The following is a 19662-nucleotide window of genomic DNA, read 5'->3' on the forward strand; positions in this document are numbered from 1 at the left end:
ATGGACTGACCATGTAAAGGTATTGCTGGACTTGTCTTTGAAAGAGGAACAAGCAAATATAAATAGTATGAAATCCTGTAGACAGATTCTCTTTAAAGTGCATCATGATTATGTTACATCATTCAGGATTGCAATGATTTTACACATAGCAAAATTCTTCTGGTTATCATTTTTAGGGAATATAAAGAGTGCTTATATGTAACGCCATAACATTTTTTTTTATAAAATGTCCTTCCATAAGAGTCAATACAGGAACACTCTAGCATCAACTGCATGGGACTCGGTGTTTAATAGTTGGTATGTTTGCTGTACGTCCTCATAAATATCCGTTCACAATCAGAGCTGGACTGTCGTCTTCTGGAAGACATCCAGCTTCCTCCTTAAATAGTGACGTTGATCCTTGATAGTAAAGTTGGAAGGAAAAGACTTACCGTACTTGCGGCCAAATTCCCTTATATGGGGAATTAACTAAATCTCACATTTTCACATCACAATCTTTGAATTTTTCTCCTGTGGATTAAAAAAACAGAGTTTTAAGGGAGAATTTTTGATGAACCTGCAGAAATGTTTCATATTGTTCTTAGGGAATATCTTATTTTAGTGGATAATCTCCTATATCTAAACCATTCTAAATCCTCTCTACACGTTCTGCAATGTATCAGCATTCACTTCATTCTGGGCAGCAAGTATAGTATTTTCTTTTAATCTAATCCAGTCCATGCACACCGCCTTCCCCCATATGTCCCAAAGGAAAAAATTGGCAAGATACAAAAGGGTGTGTTATAAAAGGGTGTGTTGTATAGTACGTTGGTTAGGAATAAGACTAAACATTTCCCTGTTTGCAATATTTTCTTGATGCAAGTGACCATTACTGCTCCTGGAAAGTTTCCATTTATGCTCATGTCATATGTAAAATTGCTCCGTCCAAAAAGGCCTTATTTGCACAATTTTATGTTTAAGGTAATAATGTGTAGGACGACAGGTGCATTCATTATTGGATTTATATCTCACGAGCCTGTAGACCACTCATTAGAGGGCACCTGTTAGTAGGGTCAACCCTCCTAAGCCGTCTATATGGGCATATAGGTCATAGAAAGTAGAATAAAATGATACCTTGATATATATCTGGCTATAAAGGGGATGTCTGATTTAGTCAGTAATTGTATTTCCCATTAAATAACTATTGGAATGATGTGACACTTATAGGAGGAATACTTCAAATCCTGGGTTTAAGAAGTTGCAGGTCTGTCCCTCCAAAATCTGACACTGGCCATTCACTGTTGCTATTGTCGCCTTGTGTTCGGATGCACCCCTTTGTAAAGATGCACTGGGATTGATATTTGATAAAAAATTCCAAGTATTTATGAAAATAGATACAGTTATATGAAAAAGGTTGGGCACCCCTATTAATCTTAAGCTTAATGTTTTATAAAAATTGTTGTTTTTGCAACAGCTATTTCAGTTTGATATATGTAATAACTGTTGGACACAGTAATGTTTCTGCCTTGAAATGAGGTTTATTGTACTAACAGAAAATGTGCAATCTGCATTCAAACAAAATTTGCCAGGTGCATAAGTATGGGCACCTCACCAGAAAAGTGACATTAATATTTAGTAGATCCTCCTTTTGCAAAATAACAGCCTCTAGTCGCTTCCTGTAGCTTTTAATGAGTTCCTGGATCCTGGATGAAGGTATTTTTGACCATTCCTCTTTACAAAACAATTCCAGTTCAGTTAAGTTTGATGGTCGCCGAGCATGGACAGCCCTCTTCAAATGATCCCACAGATGTTCAATGATATTCAGGTCTGGGGACTGGGATGGCCATTCCAAAACATTGTAATTGTTCCTCTGCATGAATGCCTGAGTAGATTTGGAGCGGTGTTTTGGTTCATTGTCTTGCTGAAAGATCCATCCCCTGTGTAACTTCAACTTTGTCACTGATTCTTGAACATTATTGTCAAGAATCTGCTGATACTGAGTGGAATCCATGCGTTCCTCAACTTTAGCAAGATTCCCGGTGCCGGCATTGGCCACACAGCCCCAAAGCATGATGGAACCTCCACCAAATTTTACTGTGGGTAGCAAGTGTTTTTCTTGGAATGCTGTGTTTTTTTGCCGCCATGTATAACGCCTTTTTGTATGACCAAACAACTCAATCTTGGTTTCATCGGTCCACAGGACCTTCTTCCAAAAAGAAATTGGCTTCTCCAAATGTGCTTTTGCATACCTCAGCCGACTCTGTTTGTGGCGTGCTTGCAGAAACGGCTTCTTTCGCATCACTCTCCCATACAGCTTCTCCTTGTGCAAAGTGCGTTGTATAGTTGACCGATGCACAGTGACACCATCTGCAGCAAGTTGATGCTGCAGCTCTCTGGAGGTGGTCTGGGGATTGTCCTTGACTGATCTCACCATTCTTCTTCTCTGCCTTTCTGATGTTTTTCTTGGCCTGCCACTTCTGGCCTTAACAAGAACTGTCCCTGTGTTCTTCCATTTCCTTACTATGTTCCTCACAGTGGAAACTGACAGGTTAAATCGCTGAGACAGCTTTTTGTATCCTTCCCCTGAACAACTATGTTGAATAATCTTTGTTTTCAGATCATTTGACAGTTGTTTTGAGGAGCCCATGATACCACTCTTCAGAGGAGATTCAAACAGGAGAACAACTTGCAAGTGGCCACTTTAAGTAGCTTTTCTCATGATTGCATACACCTGGCTATGAAGTTCAAAGCTCAATGAGGTTACAAAACCAAAAAAAGTGCTTTAGTAAGTCAGTAAAAAGTAGGTAGGAGTATTTAAAACAAGAAAATGATAAGGGTGCCCATACTTATGCACCTGGCAAATTTTGTTTGAATGCAGATTGCACATTTTCTGTTAGTACAATAAACCTCATTTTAAGGCAGAAACATTACTGTGTCCAACAGTTATTACATATATCAAACTGAAATAGCTGTTGCAAAAACACCAATTTTTATAAAACATTAAGCTTAATATTAATAGGGGTGCCCAAACTTTTTCATATAACTGTATGTCTTGCAAACAAACAGATTGTGATTAAAGGAATTAACCACAACTGGACAACCCCTTTAAACCCCATCATAAACAATTCCACAAGATGTCACACTGGGGAACACAGTGCTCAGGGCAGAGGAGCAGCACCGGTACAGGAGGCAAGTGTGTTGTTTTTGTTTTTAACAGAACACTGAGGACCTCTAAAAAGAAGTTGTTCAGTACAGGATATCCCCTTTAAAATAAAAATGTAGGTTCACTACTTTCAGTGTCTTGCATCCACTGAAGTCTTCCACTTATCCCTTACGCTTGGTTCACACTTATCCCAAGCTCACCATTGAGCACTACGTCGGATTTATGTCGGAATCCCCCAAAATTTGGATTACAATGGGAACCCCAAGATAACCCCGATGGCGCCATTCACTTAAAGCATCACTCCAGTTTTTTTTTCAGCGATGGAATAGCGCTTTAAATGTAAGTCCACTGCCCCGGACATATACTCACCCATTGGCGTCTACCCCATTTTTCGGCAATGCTGCAGTTCTGCGGCGCTATCTTGTGACAGTGGCTTTTGACTGGCCAGAAGTCAGAAGCTACGTCACAAGCTCTCAATGTAAGTCTATAAGAGCCAGAACTCATATTGTAAAGTGACCTCTGCTCAGCTCCATTAAATACTGGAGCTGCAGGAAGGTCACTTTTCGTCGGAGACTGACGGGAGCGACGGCAAAAACAGATGAAAACATTGGAAGGTGAGTATCAGACAGAGTGTAGGGGACTTACATTTAAAGCAACACTCCTGTGGTGCAATAAAAAAAACACTTTAGTGGTGTTTAAAGAAGCATTCCCATCAAAGTTTTTATCCTCTTAATATATTGCCATCATTATATTATATAGCACTGTGTGCTTACAATTGCTCATTTTGCCTTTCTACCCAGTTACATTTTCTTTTCTTTGCTGAATGTAGAAACAGGCAGTCTCTTTTCCCTGCATGAATCATTCCCTTCTTCACCTCCTGCTCCAGCTGCTCCGCTCCTCCCCCTGCCATAGACTTTTGCAGTGACTCATGACTTGTGCAGGGAAAATAGACCTCCTGTTTCTACATAGAGCCTAGAAGGATTCAGCTAGTCAGTTTTTAGTCATGTGATGTCATAGACCTAATGGAAAAGAGAAGAATTAGCTGAGTAGAAAGACAAAATGAGCAATTGTAAGTACACAGTGCTATATAATATGATGACTCCAATATTCTAAGAGGATAATAATTTTGATGGGAATACTTCTGTAAGTGAAGCAGGCAATCACTTTCTGGCCTCCATCCTGACAGTATTCTTTTTTTTTCAAATTTACACAAAACTTGTCAGACCAGGCCAGACAGTAACTCCTACGGCTTCATTTATCGGAATAGATCTGTCTGGGTTCCCATTGGAATCCAGTTTTTTGGGAATTCTGACAGAAACCCCTACGCAGTGGTTGACAGAGAGCGTGGTAGTAATGTGTACCCTTCTGTTCTCCGTTATATGCTGTTCCGTCTCCTCCTGTGCCTACATGTAAATTCTCCCCGCAGTCATTCATTTCTGTTTGCTGGGAGTGAAACTACACGGATGGCTTGCTCTATTACTGGTCTCTTCAGATGTATCTTGCTGCATCTTTGGATGAGAGATAAAATGATGCATCCACAAAACGTGCAACAGAACAATATAATCACAGTGATAGGACAACTGTCATTACTTTCTTTAAAAAAAAAAGTTTCATATGGTCACTGTAAGAAAAGGAAATACAGATAATTCTCCTTAAATGCTGGGTAAATATGATCAGCCATTTCATTAGCTAGTCCCATACTAAAAGAAATTCATTCTAGCTCCTAATTAACGAAGTGTGTAAATTAAAAGCATGTAATATAATAGCTTGGGTTCATAGTTTGCAAAATCAGGGTCAGGACTCTTGTTCTCCCAATAGGTGACAGTCCCTGTCAGATCTATGTCTTATATTTTAATGTTTTAGTATAATAAGTATTGAAAAAGACCACTTTAAAGGAGTTATCCGGATCTGCGTATTTCTGCAGCGGGAGGTTAGCGGGGCAGGTGACATCACATCGATATGTTTTATTGAACAGGATAATTGGCAGATCTCTGTAGATATGGCGACACCAGCGTCACTCATCTGCCAAAGTAGAAGTGAGTGGAGCCGGATTACCCCTTTAAAACACAACCCTACCTAATAATAACACTAAATACTGAAAGAAGTTAAGTGCAAGTGCACTTGACGCGCCCCCTGGGCCGCGGGGTACCTGGAGCCAGGCCGGTAGATGCTGGGGGTTGTAGTCACTGTGGCGGTGACCCGGTCTGTGACCCAGGGCGGTCAATCCAAGGGGAATTGTATATGGGTTTGTATAATGTCCGACTACGCCACCTGTGGAGTGCGGCTAATAGGGGCCGCCGCTGCAGAACAGTCCTCTGAATCTGATGGCTTGGCAGCAAGGGTGGTATAACTCCCCACAGCAAGAGTGTAGCTTCAGGGCAGTGTGAGTGGATGATGGTGGTTGTTGTGCAGGGAGTCAGTAATAAACACGGAGTTAGTGGGATGCAGTCTCAGGGCCTTTTACTCACAGTTGTTTCATTCCAAGTCATCACTGCAGATCACAACTTCCCACGTCGTCCTGTGTTCACTCAGTGAGGGGCTCAGTCCACCCCCAGGTAGCTCCGGAGTACTTAGCAGGACCCCCTTCTGTATGTCCTTTCTCTGGCCCTCTCCCTGCACCTCACACCTAGTGACTCCAATCCTGTACCATCGGGCCTTGGCGGGCGATGTCTGTTCTGTCCCCTGGGTCCTATGTGGCTACCTTCTTAGTCAGACTGGTGTGGACTTTTGGCTAACAGTACATAAAGTGCTGCAGCCTCCGGTTTCTAGTTGAGCCTTGCAGTTCTCCACTAGTTAAGGAACCGGTTCCCCTTATCTGGCCTGACCCCTCTACCTCCTGGTAGCAGCGGGCATACGGGTGGCCTTCTGCACGGCCCATAACCCTAGGGTCCCTTCGGTTCCTGGAGCCTTCCTGCTCCCACTCCTCTCTTCTCTCCTTCAGTCCTGGGCCTCACAGGCTAGGCCCGCCTCTGGAGCAGAGCTCATACAGAGCCTCTGCTCCTGTCACCTTCCTCCTCTGCCTGAACTGAACTGAACAGAACCCTGATCTAAGATGGTGTCTCTATTTTATACAGCTTCCTTTCAAGTGTTCCCAGGATCTACTTCCTCTACCCCATCCACTACATGGTTCCCCCTCTAAAGGTGGTTCCCCCCACTCCAGCCAGGGATCAGGGACTGTGCTCTCCCGTAGGAGCAATCTCGCCCTGTTCCCCGGAAATGTGGTGTAGTGAATGCAGGTGTTAGAGTCCTGAGCTGTACTCCTTCCTTACCTGAGAGTGAGATACCACACCTCTGGGTGAGATGCAGTACCTCTGTGGCGACCGAACCCTCAGGGGCGCCACACACTACTTGGACAACTCCTTGTCATACCCCACGTTTGGTCCCAATACAATAAAAAAGCCTATACTCACCTCCTGTGCCGGCGTCGTTCCAGCAGTGTCGGCACTCGCGGTCACAGGGCTCCCGTGCTTTTGTTGTGACACATGAACCCGGCGCCCAATCAGCAATGGCGTCACTGTCTCCACCTTTGGACAAATTGAACATGAAGAGGAAGTCAGAGATCAGCTGCAGCCCGGACTTCCTTTTTATGTTCAATTCGACAGAAGGCGGGGACAGTGACGCTAGTGAAGATTGGGCATCTGGTGTCACAACAACCACACGAGACCCCCGAGACTGCGAGTGCTGACACCGCTGGAACGCTGCCGAAATGGGAGGTGAGTATAAGCTTTTTATTTTGACTGGGCCAAATATTTAGATCAAGAAGGGGTTGTCCTAGTCGTGGACAACCGCTTAAATGTAATAGAATAGCCAATTGTTCCATCTGGTTGATATGAGGATTGATTCACAGTTTGCAGATCATGTCAGACACTGACTGTCTTTTTCACTAGGCGACCAGTGTGGGAATGGGCAGCAGGACTGAAGAGGATGGTCAGTATCCGGCGCAATCTGCAAATTATGTAGACCCCTTCAGACACTGACCTTCTTCTGCATCAGGACATTAGTGAACATGTACCGCCCCAGGGAAAGGCAGAGCACTGAAAAAAGAGTGACCTGTCAATCACTGACAGGAGACAGGTGGTTGGTGGGGAATAGTGAAGGGAGGCGACGGAGCTGTATGGTCAGTGCCATCCACTACACTTGTGCTTGTGGCTCATTTGCTTAACAATTCAACAATAAATTTATCTAAAACGTAAACCGAGATTTCCAAAATAAAGGTAAAGTTGTAATCCGCATCACAGCACCTTTTACATAGTGTAAACCGATAGAAAAAATGCTAGGCATAGAGATATGAATAAAAATATAATTTTATTTCAACATCAATTAAAATTGAATAGATAAAAAAATATATACATAACACAAGGCATTCATGGCTGGTGAATATCATAATAACATAATGAACTCCCAATACATACAATCAAATACAATAGAAAAAAGGTACAATTATATGTTACAGACGGATACCAATGTAGTGAGGGTGTTCAGGTACAATAGATATATGTAGTAATTAAGAGGAATTAACTACCTCAAAATGATACAGTGTAATTCCATAAATATGGAATATAAAATAACGCTCAGTGGCAATAAGAGGGAAGCAACAAATCTCACCAGACCATAAAGAACCGCACCCGACTCGCGTTTTGCATCTAGCTTAGTTAAGGCTACCCCTTGACAATGCTAGATGCAAAACGCACATATAACACGGCCAAGTGCAATCCGATGTTTTAGCACTCAGCCCAATGTTATACTATGGTGCAGTGCAGATTAGTGATTATTTTCTCATACCGATTCGGCATAAGAAAACAATCGCAGCATTCTGTGGGTGCATCCAAGAATCGGATACAAGCACCCATACAAGTCTATGGGTGTGTGAAACATCGGACCACACTCGGATGCCATCTAAGTGCAGTCCAATTACAGCAGATGGCGGCAATGGAGAAATTACTTTCTCCGTCTCCTCCGCATCTGTGCTGTGATTCTTTCTATCTAGAGAATCAGAGCACAGTGCACTGACACTCGGATCAAACTCTGGCAGAGTTTGCATAATCGGCCTGATTCTCTTGCATGAGAGAATGAACAGCCGTGTGACCCTGGCCTTAATGTGTATCTAAAAGAGGACCTGTCAGATTTACTGAACTTACAGGCAGGTATTTGCTAACTACCTACTTGTTCTGCCCACAACCGATCTCTGCCGGCTCAGAGTGGTCACAGACTGCTTCTGCGGCTTTCGTTGACGTCATGTGGACATAGCAGCTTCTTTTCCGTTCTGTTGATTGTGTGTGACTGCCATGCTGATTGACAGCCGGCAGTCACACCTCCTCAACAGAAATGCATAAATGCACTACTGGCAATACCTACTTGTCAGGGAATGTCACTACACCATGTGAAACTGATTGTATGTAGGGACACAACCTACTGACAAAGTGAAGTCGGTTTACTCACTCCTCCAGTTATAACAGTTGAGGAATAGCACAACACTGATTTCTTATGTTCCAGAATGGTGTTCATGGGTTTTACAAGTATTTACTAAAAGAGACATCTCAGGAATGTCTAAAGATCTAACAAAAGTTGCCATGACTCAGATAACACAGCACTGAAAGATGAACAAATAGCCGTTCATTAATAAATGTCAAATATATGTTTATTAGATGATGGTCAATGATATACTTTAGAAAATAGATGGGAAGCCTCATAAAAACACATGAAAATCACATGAGATATGAGGTCATGCCACGAGGCGGGTACACAACATAGGTAATTATTGTAAATGTGACAGACAATCACTATATAGTATAAGGAGGTATTTACAGTGGAAAATATAAAGCAATAAACCATAGGTGCTATGGAATAATAAAAAAACGACTTAATAGTATCAGTCTAAATATAAGAACAACCTATAGTGCTCATACTAATGTAATCAATAATAGTGTAATATGGATCTACCACAGACATATCTGGTCCTAGCAATAGGGGGAGCCCCCCACGCCTATGTATGTTTCGCTTAAGCTTTCTCAGGGAGCACTGAGATTTTACAACACATAAAAGTATAATTCACTAGTACTACCTAACTGGACATAGTTTGTGCAAAGTTGAGGAATTTTAGTCCTCTTATGTGAAATTGCCTTCTGTGACAAGTTAGCAAGATGGTGTGTTGTGAGAGATGATGACTTTGGTACATCCCTATGTATTCTATTTAATCCAGTAAAAATAAAATATTTTTTTTACTTCTATACAATCATAGGTTCGGTATTCTGTACTCGGGACTAATTGTTAGCAAAACGGATCCAATATTTTGCTGTTCTGTTGTTCTTGAAACAAATGTATCCCCATTGTGCCTTGCAGGACTATTTACTGTAAAATGTGACTTTCTACCCCCTCCATGTATCACCTCTCTCCGGTACCTCTATAAATGAAGTGTTCAGCCAGATACTCTATATCTGTTTGTGTTTACATGCACGTTGGGCAGATTTCTATAGCCAAGTTTATTTTCTTTGGAACTTGGCCACTGCAGATTGTCGTATTTGGACGAGCGACAGGAGTGGGAGGAAGTTTTGGGACAGAGCAGAAATGAGAAAAAAATATAGCAAATATGGCTTTTGTTTTTTTGGCATGTGTGCAGAACACAAACAGAAGGAATCTATCACTGCTCACTCTTCCGATGCTGGATGCTGAAATGTCATAGAAATTTTCCTTTGTATGTTTTTCCTACAAAGCCTCTATGAGCACTGGCAAGTTTTAGAACTTTTTCCATAATGTATGTTCCCATTTATTGTTTTGAGCAGGCACCGCTACACTTAGTCGGAGAACAGAACTGGTAAACAACCAGTAAAAGAGAACTAAAGTCTGAACTGAAATATTTTATTTGATCTAAGATTTAAGACTTCATTCTTCTCTGGTGGTCCAGGGATGAGGAGGGGTTTATGGCTGTCCGGAATAGGAGAGAATAATGTTTGCTTTCCTTGGAGTCCAGTTTTTTTTTTGAAGAGTCAATTCCCTTTTCCCTGTTGGTCTGCAGTATTGGAGGTGTTGATGCCTGGATCCTTGGTGGTGTAGGGTGTTTAAGAAGTTAATACTAGGTGGTTAGAGGTATAGAGAATGAGGAGCTGAGCAGAATGATGTATTTTTTGGGAAAAAAAATCCTTATAAATTGTATTTTATTAATTGGAAACTCTGGTGTCTGTATGCATAAGAGACCAGTGGGCGGTCCTGCTCAGAGATTGACGGCTAGCTCTGCATGCACAGTCATACAGGAAGGCTGACAATCGCTGAGTAGGACCGCCCGCTGAAATCATATGTATACAAACATAAGGAATTTCAAAGAATAAAATACACATTTTAGTGAAACTTTTCCCACAAAAATGCTCTTCCTGCTCTAGACCACACTGCCTGCAGATCAGACACCATTTCCAACATAATAGGTTCCCTTTACTGCTCACATTCAAATTAGATAGCAGCCGACCAAACATTTGGCCGACAGCGACCTGTCCCTAATCCTCCATACACAGGACCGCGCGTCACAGCTGAGCTTTCCTGTGTTCTCTACTATAGCAGATGAATAGCAGCAATGTAGAAGAAGGGGCCTAAGAAAATAGAAGAAAGCTCTCATTTTCTGCACCATATTCTTCAAACTGCCCTATGTGGGTTCATTAACTATTGCAAAATCAAAAAAGCTAATTATTTCTACTTTTTCCAGCTTTTGAACCTTTTTTTTTTTAAAGCAAAAGTGTCATGATTCGTTCAAATGTCCCACACAACTATATAAGATTTGTATAAAAATTTCCGACATACAAAACAGTACTCCAGGAAAGGATTGGATGCCCCCAAATTTTGTGACTTTTTAAAAAGTTGAAAAGAAAGAATCAGCGGCAAACATTGGAGTACAAAAACTAAGCCCAAAATGGTGAACAGATGAAAAAAACAGAACAGATGAACAAGTAAAAAATGCTTCAAAAAAGGCGCAATTTAAAGTAATGTATTTGTCACAACACAAAACCACCCTTTAAACAAGAAAAACTAGACAAAAAATAGGCACACATGTATGAATAGATAAGTGTTTATTCACCCTGGTGCTAAAGTTACCATCGATTTTTTATCACTTCGAGAGTTGCCTCTATTTTTGCCATTTTTGTATAGCTGAATGAATTTTTCTGGCTATTTTCATTGGAGGACTGATTTTACATAGAATAATGGACTTTAATAATATACATAGAATAATTTCGGAATTTATAAATGATATAGCAGATGAGAAAATATTACTGAAAGGAGTAGCTGATTCTGTTATGATCTGCAACAAGTACTAAGGAAAGAAAGGGGAAAGCTATCCCCATAGTAAGACTAAGCTGAATCCCTACGATGTAGCGGGCTGCCTGTTCCTTGCGAACAGACCCGCTTTAGTCCTCGGCTAGTCTGAACGAAGACCTATAGCATAAAGGAAGGGGTCCCTAAAAGAACTAAGGACTGGAACAAAAATGGGACACCTCCTGAACAGAGAAGGTTGTTGCAGAACACAAAAAGATAAACTGACAAAAAGGTACTAGAGGTCCCAGAAGGACCAAGCAAACTGACAGAGATAGGCACCGAAGCACCTGGCTAGAAAAACAGTCAAACAACACTGAAGTCCAACACAGCCAAAAGGGCGGAGCTGGAATATATAGGCAGATGGTCACGTGACCGCAAAACACAAGATGGAAAAAACAAACAGGAGGGTTCTAACAGATTCCCTTGCAACCAGGACACTAGTAAGGGCTAGTATGGGCTGTTCTTTATGAGAGAGCCGCTGCCAGACTTCTCTTAAACCCACTTTGCACAAAACAAAAGGATTGGCTGGTGGTGAAATTCAACCGACTTTATTCTGGTCTCCTCCAACATCATCGGAGTTGTTGGCCGCCTTTAGTCATGCTTGCTGTGCCCTGTCATGCCAACAGGAAGCAGCATTTCACATGCTCCAGGATTCATTCCTGCCCTGCACTGATCATACAGATTGATGCTGGTCAGGGACAGAGAAGACTGAAGAGTGTTTTTTTTTAAAACTCGTTTAAGTATACAGCAAATCAATTACAGAAAGGTACATTATGGATTCATGGTGTACATTATTGTAAGACTGAGGTGTGTTGGATCCATCTATGAGACCACCTATCTTGATGACCCCGTTTTGATTGGAGAGGTGACCATACATGCATAGCTCTCTCCAGGCACCTCTTTGGGAATTCCAAAAACAGCTGCGCACGCCTATGTGTGCAGCCATGTCTTCATTTAGAGCGGTGCAAAATGGGACCCCATTCCCCAGAGAAGTATAAGTCTCATGGAGTGATAGAACAGACACTCGGTTCTTTTTGTTCTTGCCTTGACACAGATGTGTGTAAATGGTGCGAGGCAGAAGGAGGTAGCTAGTTTCTGGTTTATTCTGTGATATGCCATAAGTGTTTGGCACGGGAATACCTTACCACTATCTTCATCCCAGCCCTAGCCCACCTCTTCAACCTGTCACTAACAACTGGTGTCTTCCCCTCATGCTTCAAACATGCCTCAATCACACCCATCCTCAAAAAGCCCTCCCTTGACCCATCCTCTCTGACTAGCTATCGCCCCATATCACTTCTCCCCTATGCCTCAAAACTACTGGAACAACATGTCCATTCTGAACTGTCCTCCCACCTCTCCTCCTGCTCCCTCTTTGACCGCCTACAATCTGGTTTTCGACCGCACCATTCTACTGAAACTGCACTGACTAAAGTCACCAACGACCTACTAACCGCCAAATCTAAGCGACACTACTCTGTCCTCCTCCTCCTAGACCTGTCATCTGCCTTTGACACAGTGGACCATTCCCTCTTACTACAGACTCTCTCATCTATCGGCATCACAGACTTGGCCCTATCCTGGATCTCCTCATACCTAACAGACCGGACATTCAGTGTCTCCCACTCACACACCACCTTCTCATCTCGCCCCCTATCTGTCGGTGTCCCTCAAGGTTCAGTTCTAGGACCGCTGCTCTTCTCCATCTACACCTTCGGCCTGGGACAGCTCATAGAGTCTCACGGCTTTCATTATCACCTCTATGCTGATGGACAAAACAGAATTCATCATCTTTCCGCCATCTCATTCAACCCCCCCAACTGACCTATCTATCAATGTCAATGGCTGCTCACTCTCCCCAGTCCCTCAAGCTCGCTGCCTTGGGGTAACCCTGGACTCTGAACTCTCCTTCAAACCACATATCCAAGCCCTTTCCACTTCCTGCCGACTCCAACTCAAAAATATCTCCCGGATCCGCACATTCCTCAACCATGAAACTGCAAAAACACTAGTGCACGCCCTCATCATCTCCCGCCTTGACTACTGCCACCTCCTGCTCTGTGGCCTCCCCTCTAACACTCTCGCACCCCTCCAATCTATCCTAAACTCTGCTGCTCGACTAATCAACCTGTCCCCCCGCTATTCCTCGGCCTCTCCTCTCTGTCAATCTCTTCACTGGCTCCCAATTGCTCAGAGACTCCAGTTCAAAACCCTAACCATGACATACAAAGCCATTCATAACCTGTCTCCTCCATATATCTCTGACCTAGTCTCCCATTACATACCCGCACGCAACCACCGATCCTCACAAGATCTCCTTCTCTACTCCCCTCTTATCTCCTCCTCTCACAACCGTATGCAAGATTTCTCCCGTGCTTCCGCCCTACTGTGGAACTCTCTACCCCAACGTATCAGACTCTCGCCTACCGTGGACACTTTCAAAAGGAACCTGAAGACCCACCTCTTCCGACAAGCCTACAACCTGCAGTAACCACCGCTCCACCATACCGCTGCACGACCAGCTCTACCCTCACCTACTGTATCCTCACCCATCCCTCGTAGATTGTGAGCCCTCGCAGGCAGGGTCCTCGCTCCTCCTGTACCAGTCGCTGTCACATTGTGTTCAAGATTATTGTAATTGTTCTTGTATTATACCCCTTTTTCACATGTAAAGCGCCATGGAATAAATGGCGCTATAATAATAAATAATAATAATAATAATACGTCCTTGGGTAGATATGTATAGGTATAGGTCAGACATAACCCACAGGTTAAATTGTGCAGGATGGATGCCCAACATCTATCTGCACAAAAATATTGTTTTGTCATTTTGGTGTGTGTGCTGCCAATTGTAGATCTGTCACTAGTTTTGACATCAATGGAAATAAAAAACAAGGACATATGTTTGGATTGGTGGTGCTCAAAAAGATTGTCTAGGACAAATGCAACCAATAAAAAGCAAACGTTGCGTTTCAGGCTACAGCGCATTTCGGATCCAGGCTGGGTCCTTCTTCAGATAAAAAATAAAAAAACACTGCATCATACATCATCAATCCGATTACTTACTCCCTGTGGTAATATTCAGCAGAAGGAGTTTTTATACACAGGATAGATTATGACCCCGATTCATCCATTTGCAGGTTTTTTTGTCAATTTTCCTGTATGTATTTAGGTATTCATTGCTGCCTTGTGTGCAGAATTCTTTAAAGTGGTGCGCGTGACTTTTGCGCAAAGTCAAACATTTTTTATTTTCTGTCTTGAACCATTTTCCGACTTTTTAATGCAAAAAGATGCACATTTTGTAAAATTGCACATAAAATTATTCCAGCGTCCAGGGTTGGAGGATAATACTGGAGTACATTTGTGAAAAGTTGCAAATGATGAATTAGGCATAAACATCTGGAAATCCTAAAGCCCCCGCACTCAATTGCAAAGTAAAAAACGCACTTAAAAAAGGGACTAACAAGCAAATAAAATGAATATGACTCAAAAAAGAACCATGAGACTGATCCGTATCTAATCCAGTAATTTTTAGACCTGAAATCAGTGATTATTTGTATCTCAGATTTATTTGCATCAGTGATATCTCATACATTTAATAAGATCTGCATGAAAATAAAAACGACAAAGGTTGATCCGCTACATAGTCTCGTACTTGCTGACAGCGGTGAGATGTCAGCTGTCAGTGCAGGGGTTAAGACTTAAGTTTTAACAGCTGTATATTATTCAGCGCTCATTGAGAGCAAATAGGAGGAACTTTCTCTCTCCTCGTCATCAGGAGAATGAGATTATGGAAACTTGAGGCTTTTATGTCCTCGGCTTGCAGACAAGTTGTAAATACATGAAATTCTTCAGGCCGCCCACACAGCAGTGATTATTTTCCAATCAAGAGACATTGAGGTGTGTCACTGAGACGCAAGTAACCAGTGCAACTGGCCTGCGAGATCAGCCATGGTAACCTCACTGTGATATGTCCATGGTTTGGGGGCAGATCATTTTCTATATATGCAATACAATGTTATGCAGCTCAGCAAACGTTAAAAGCTGCATCTTTTTTAGTATATCTTTATTACCTTTTTTGTTCGCTTCACGCTTGTAGAAACAGAAAAATAGAACGCGAATAAAAATAAAAAATTGCTGCCAAACAGACCCCACTGACTTTAGTCTAGTCTTACTTTTCAGTTTATTTTAATTTTTTTCTTAAGCCGGGTTCAGACAGCCATACTAAAGCAGTCACGTTTACAATTTTTTTTTATGGTCCATGTGGAAAATCGGCCATGTGAAATTGCACTTTGGCTGTGTTGGATCCGTGGCACAAACTGATTTTATGCTTGTATGAACAACCCCTTAATGGTAGAAATAAAAAGAAAAATCTTGTTTTTATTTGCAAACCTTTAGCCAGCTGATGTTTTGTCATTTTTCGTTAAGTAACTATATTTGCTCAAAAAAAATGGCTGAGAAAACAGTTAGGCCTCATTCAGACATCTGTGTTTTCACTGATCGAACACTTCTTCATTATAGACTATGGGAGCGTTCACACTTGCGTCTTTTTTTTTTTCTTCTTTTCTTGCGGATTAACATCAGCCATTGAAATCAATGGGTCAGTGAATAAAGACAGACCGCACACAGATGCCCTAGGCATCGGTTATCTGAGTGCTGTCTGTTTTTTTACTGTTTAATGGGTAAGAAATGCTTGGAAAAAAAAACTAAAATGGATGCCATACTGATGGTAAAAAATGTCACATTAACTAAACACGGATGGTAATCTGACCTAACACACTTATGAGAAACGTTCTGTTTTTTTTTTCTCATACGTGAAAAAACAGTAATGTGGATTTACCTGAGCCTGGCATTTCATATGCCATCCTGATCAAAACAGGGCTGTAGTAAAATTCACTAAATTAGAGGTGAGGGCCTTTTAGGCTGTGTTTACACAATGCATTTTTTGCCACTATTTTCCTAAAAATGCAAGTGCGGTGCTCATGTCTGAATTTCGCAAAAATTGCAGAAAAAAAATCGGACTGCACTTGTCTGACATCTTCATGGACTGGCAGAATTTAGAAGATGGAGAATTTTTTATTTTTTTTTTTACATCTTCTCCTCATCCGAGAAAATCGGATCACACTCTGATCAGAGTGTGATTAGCATAATCAGACCGATTTTCTCGGAGGAGAGAAAATATGGTCGTGCGATCCCAGCCTTAGGGCTCGTTCACACTATTGTATTTTCGGTCCAAGTGCTATCCGTGAAAAAAAATGGATAGCACTTGGACCAATGTTATTCAATGGTACTGTGCCGATAACTGATTTTTTTGATACTGACCGAATCTGCATGTGAAAAAAATCACAGCATGCAAGAGTTTATTCCAGAAATCAAATCAGACTTGGCCGTTCAAGTCTATGAGTTTGCAAAAAAAATTGGATGACGTATGGAGCCACAGTAAAGCATCTGATTTTTATAGATCCATTGCAATTCTGTAACATAGAAAACTGTAAATGGTCTTGTAAATTATTAATAACTGCTGCAAAAAAAAAAACGGATTGTATACGGGTGAGGGTGACAATTGAGAAAAAAGTTGTCCCACTTTTCTGGATGAAATGCTGAACAATTCTTTTATACACTTGTGTGAAACCACATTCACACATCGTTGTGAAATGTCAGTCTTGTGGCCGATTTATTGTTTTTTATCAGACAGCGCACACAGGCCTAGTGAGTGAAATGGATCTATTCAGACATCCGTTAAAATTACGGATCTGCAAATGAAATCCGTGAACTCACAGCGTCTGCTACTGTGATCTGAGTTTGAGGATCAGAATAGGACATACATATAAGGTCTATGTGCTGTCTGATTAAAAATAATCAGAGCATGCTGACACTGCACATGGATGTGTGAACGCAGTCTAAAGCTGCATTTATGTGCCGCAAGATAATTGTGAATGAACTTAAAAACACTCCTCTCACAATTATCTTGCCGTGTAAACAGGCTGCCAATCACTCAATGAATGAGCAAAAAAAGCTCGTTCATCGGGTGAAATGATCTTTTGTTTTGCACAACAAAAAAATCTGTCTGTGTAAACAGGACTCGCACTGCTGAGAACTTGGGCAGCCAGTGCGTACAATGGGCATCGAAGACCGCCGATTGGTAAAGTCTACCGATCGGCCATCGTTTTGCGCCATGTGAACCACAATAATTCTAATTTAAAATCTGCATGTGTTACATTTGGATTAATCTCAGATTTTCCACCTATTCATTGCAAAGTGTGATATTCGCAATGAAAACTTGGAGACGGACTGAGATGCTTCAGATTTCACATTCCGCACCACATGTCAATGTCTACACAGAACATTTCCACCACGTGTGAATGAGATTTGTAAGATATCATCTAAGTAACCACTGCTATATTCTGGTGTGGATTTTACACACACAAACCTGTAGGGAAAATCTTCCCCCAAATTTGCCGAGTGTGCATTTACTCGAAAACTGCTCACTTTGACCTGTAACTAACTGGTGTGGTATCTTCTCCCAGCAGGACGCCCGGATCAAGTTTGAATACAATGGAGAGAAAAGGTAAGTGCTACAATATTAGAAGTGAAGACATTTCAGCTAATAACACAGTGCCCTGAAGCCTTGCCATTGTGCCTGGTACTTTCCATAGGAAATGCAGAACGGGCGCAGACGGCTCTCTAGCCATTGTGATATAATTCAGTGTATGACTCACTACCAGCGGTTTTTCATTAGGTGCAGTTTAGTTATATGGAACTTGTGTGGATTACACTTTTTGCAGATCTTATCCAAGCCTGAGAAGATGTAGATAGTCATGTGTTTTACTCTCACAAAGTCCCTATAGAAATCAACACAAATTAGGACAAGAATTGTTGTCCTCTGACTCTCTCAGCAGTGCAGACTCAGGCTTCGGGCCTGTACAGGTTTACACAATTTTGCCCATTTTTGCAGACACAAAGAACTGACCGGTAAAAGTGATGACTTCCTTGTTCCATCTGTTTTTAATACAGACTCATTGACTTGCATGGCCCAGTTTGTTTTGCAATGACAGATCAATAACGGTTGTGCACGGAGTTTAACGCAACACACTCATGGATCCATAAAATAAACAGAGTTGTGAATGGTTTTATTAAATTGTATGTGTTTTCAAAATGGAAACCACACAGACAAGAAATACTGTCTTGTGAATATAGCCTTAAGGAGACTCAAAAGTGAGCACCGGATGAGGATTTGTTGATCGAAAGAGAGAAAGAAGTTGAGTTTGCATTGAAGTGGACTGTACTTTTTCCTGTTGCATCTTCTTTAGAGAATACAATTTCTGAGCATCTTAATAATAATAATAATCTTAGAAATCTACATTGTACTGTTATGCTGTTATTCCTCCTAGAAATGTATGGAGACATTGAGAACTTGGTGTTACCAGGGTGTGTCTGACACTGTCCAATCAAAACCGACAGTATAGGCTGTGACACCCCCTCAATTGGTGACACCCAGCTGTGGATTTATTCAGACATTTCTAGGAGGAATAACAGAAGACTGACACAGCGTAGAGTCTTAAAATGCTTTAGTATTGTTAATCAATACAACCTTCACACTCCTTATCTATTAACTGCTAAAATATTTACAGCCAGAACTGTTTATCTCTCCCATAATAACTCTGCTTCCCGTCACCTGTCTCATCTATTGCATTATTTCTGTGTCTTATTGTGCATAAATATGTGACTCTTCAGATTTTGTGTTATACTAACCTGATGAAGAGACCTGCGTAGTCTCGAAAGCTTGCAACTTGTTACCATCTTTTCATTTAGCCATTAAAAAGTATCAACCACTTAGGACTCTCAAATCTAAATATTTTTTTAATCAATTCAAGAATTTAGTAAAAAGGACAACCCCAGAGTGGTGATGGGTCCTGGGAGAAAGGGCAGTGGATAATATAGTGTGGAGCAGTGAGAGGCTTGAAGTGAATCTGTCAGCAGGTTTTTGCTACCTCATCTGAGAGCAGCATAATGTAGATAAAGCGATGCTGAATCCAACGATGTATCACTTAGTTTACTGAGTGCAGCAGTTCTGACCCGGTCAGAGCTTTTATATCTATAGCGAAGCCGAGCTGAGAAAGCTAACAATGCCCACACCACAGCTAACCCTACCCACATAACAGCTAACCACACCCACACCAGGCTCTCTGTATACAAAGTCCATAGACAGTGAGCTGCTTATCACA

General features: G+C 41.7%; 1 protein-coding gene across 3 annotated transcripts in view; it reads left to right on the top strand.

Annotated features, from left to right (window-relative positions):
- LOC141265107 (mitogen-activated protein kinase kinase kinase 3-like) overlaps window positions 1-19662 on the top strand; it is a 165260-nt gene that overhangs the window by 103351 nt on the left and 42247 nt on the right. For 2 of the 3 annotated variants that reach the window (XM_073677762.1, XM_073677764.1), the window contains exon 4: window positions 17965-18005. In XM_073677762.1, coding sequence (XP_073533863.1) covers window positions 17965-18005 — 41 coding nt within the window. The remainder of the gene's footprint in view (window positions 1-17964; window positions 18006-19662) is intronic. The other variant, XM_073677763.1, reaches the window with a different exon arrangement.

Source organism: Phyllobates terribilis, unplaced genomic scaffold, assembly GCF_046119375.1.
Source record: "Phyllobates terribilis strain yellow unplaced genomic scaffold, ASM4611937v1 Scaffold_4__5_contigs__length_816908805, whole genome shotgun sequence".
In the NCBI taxonomy this organism is placed as follows: domain Eukaryota; kingdom Metazoa; phylum Chordata; class Amphibia; order Anura; family Dendrobatidae; genus Phyllobates; species Phyllobates terribilis.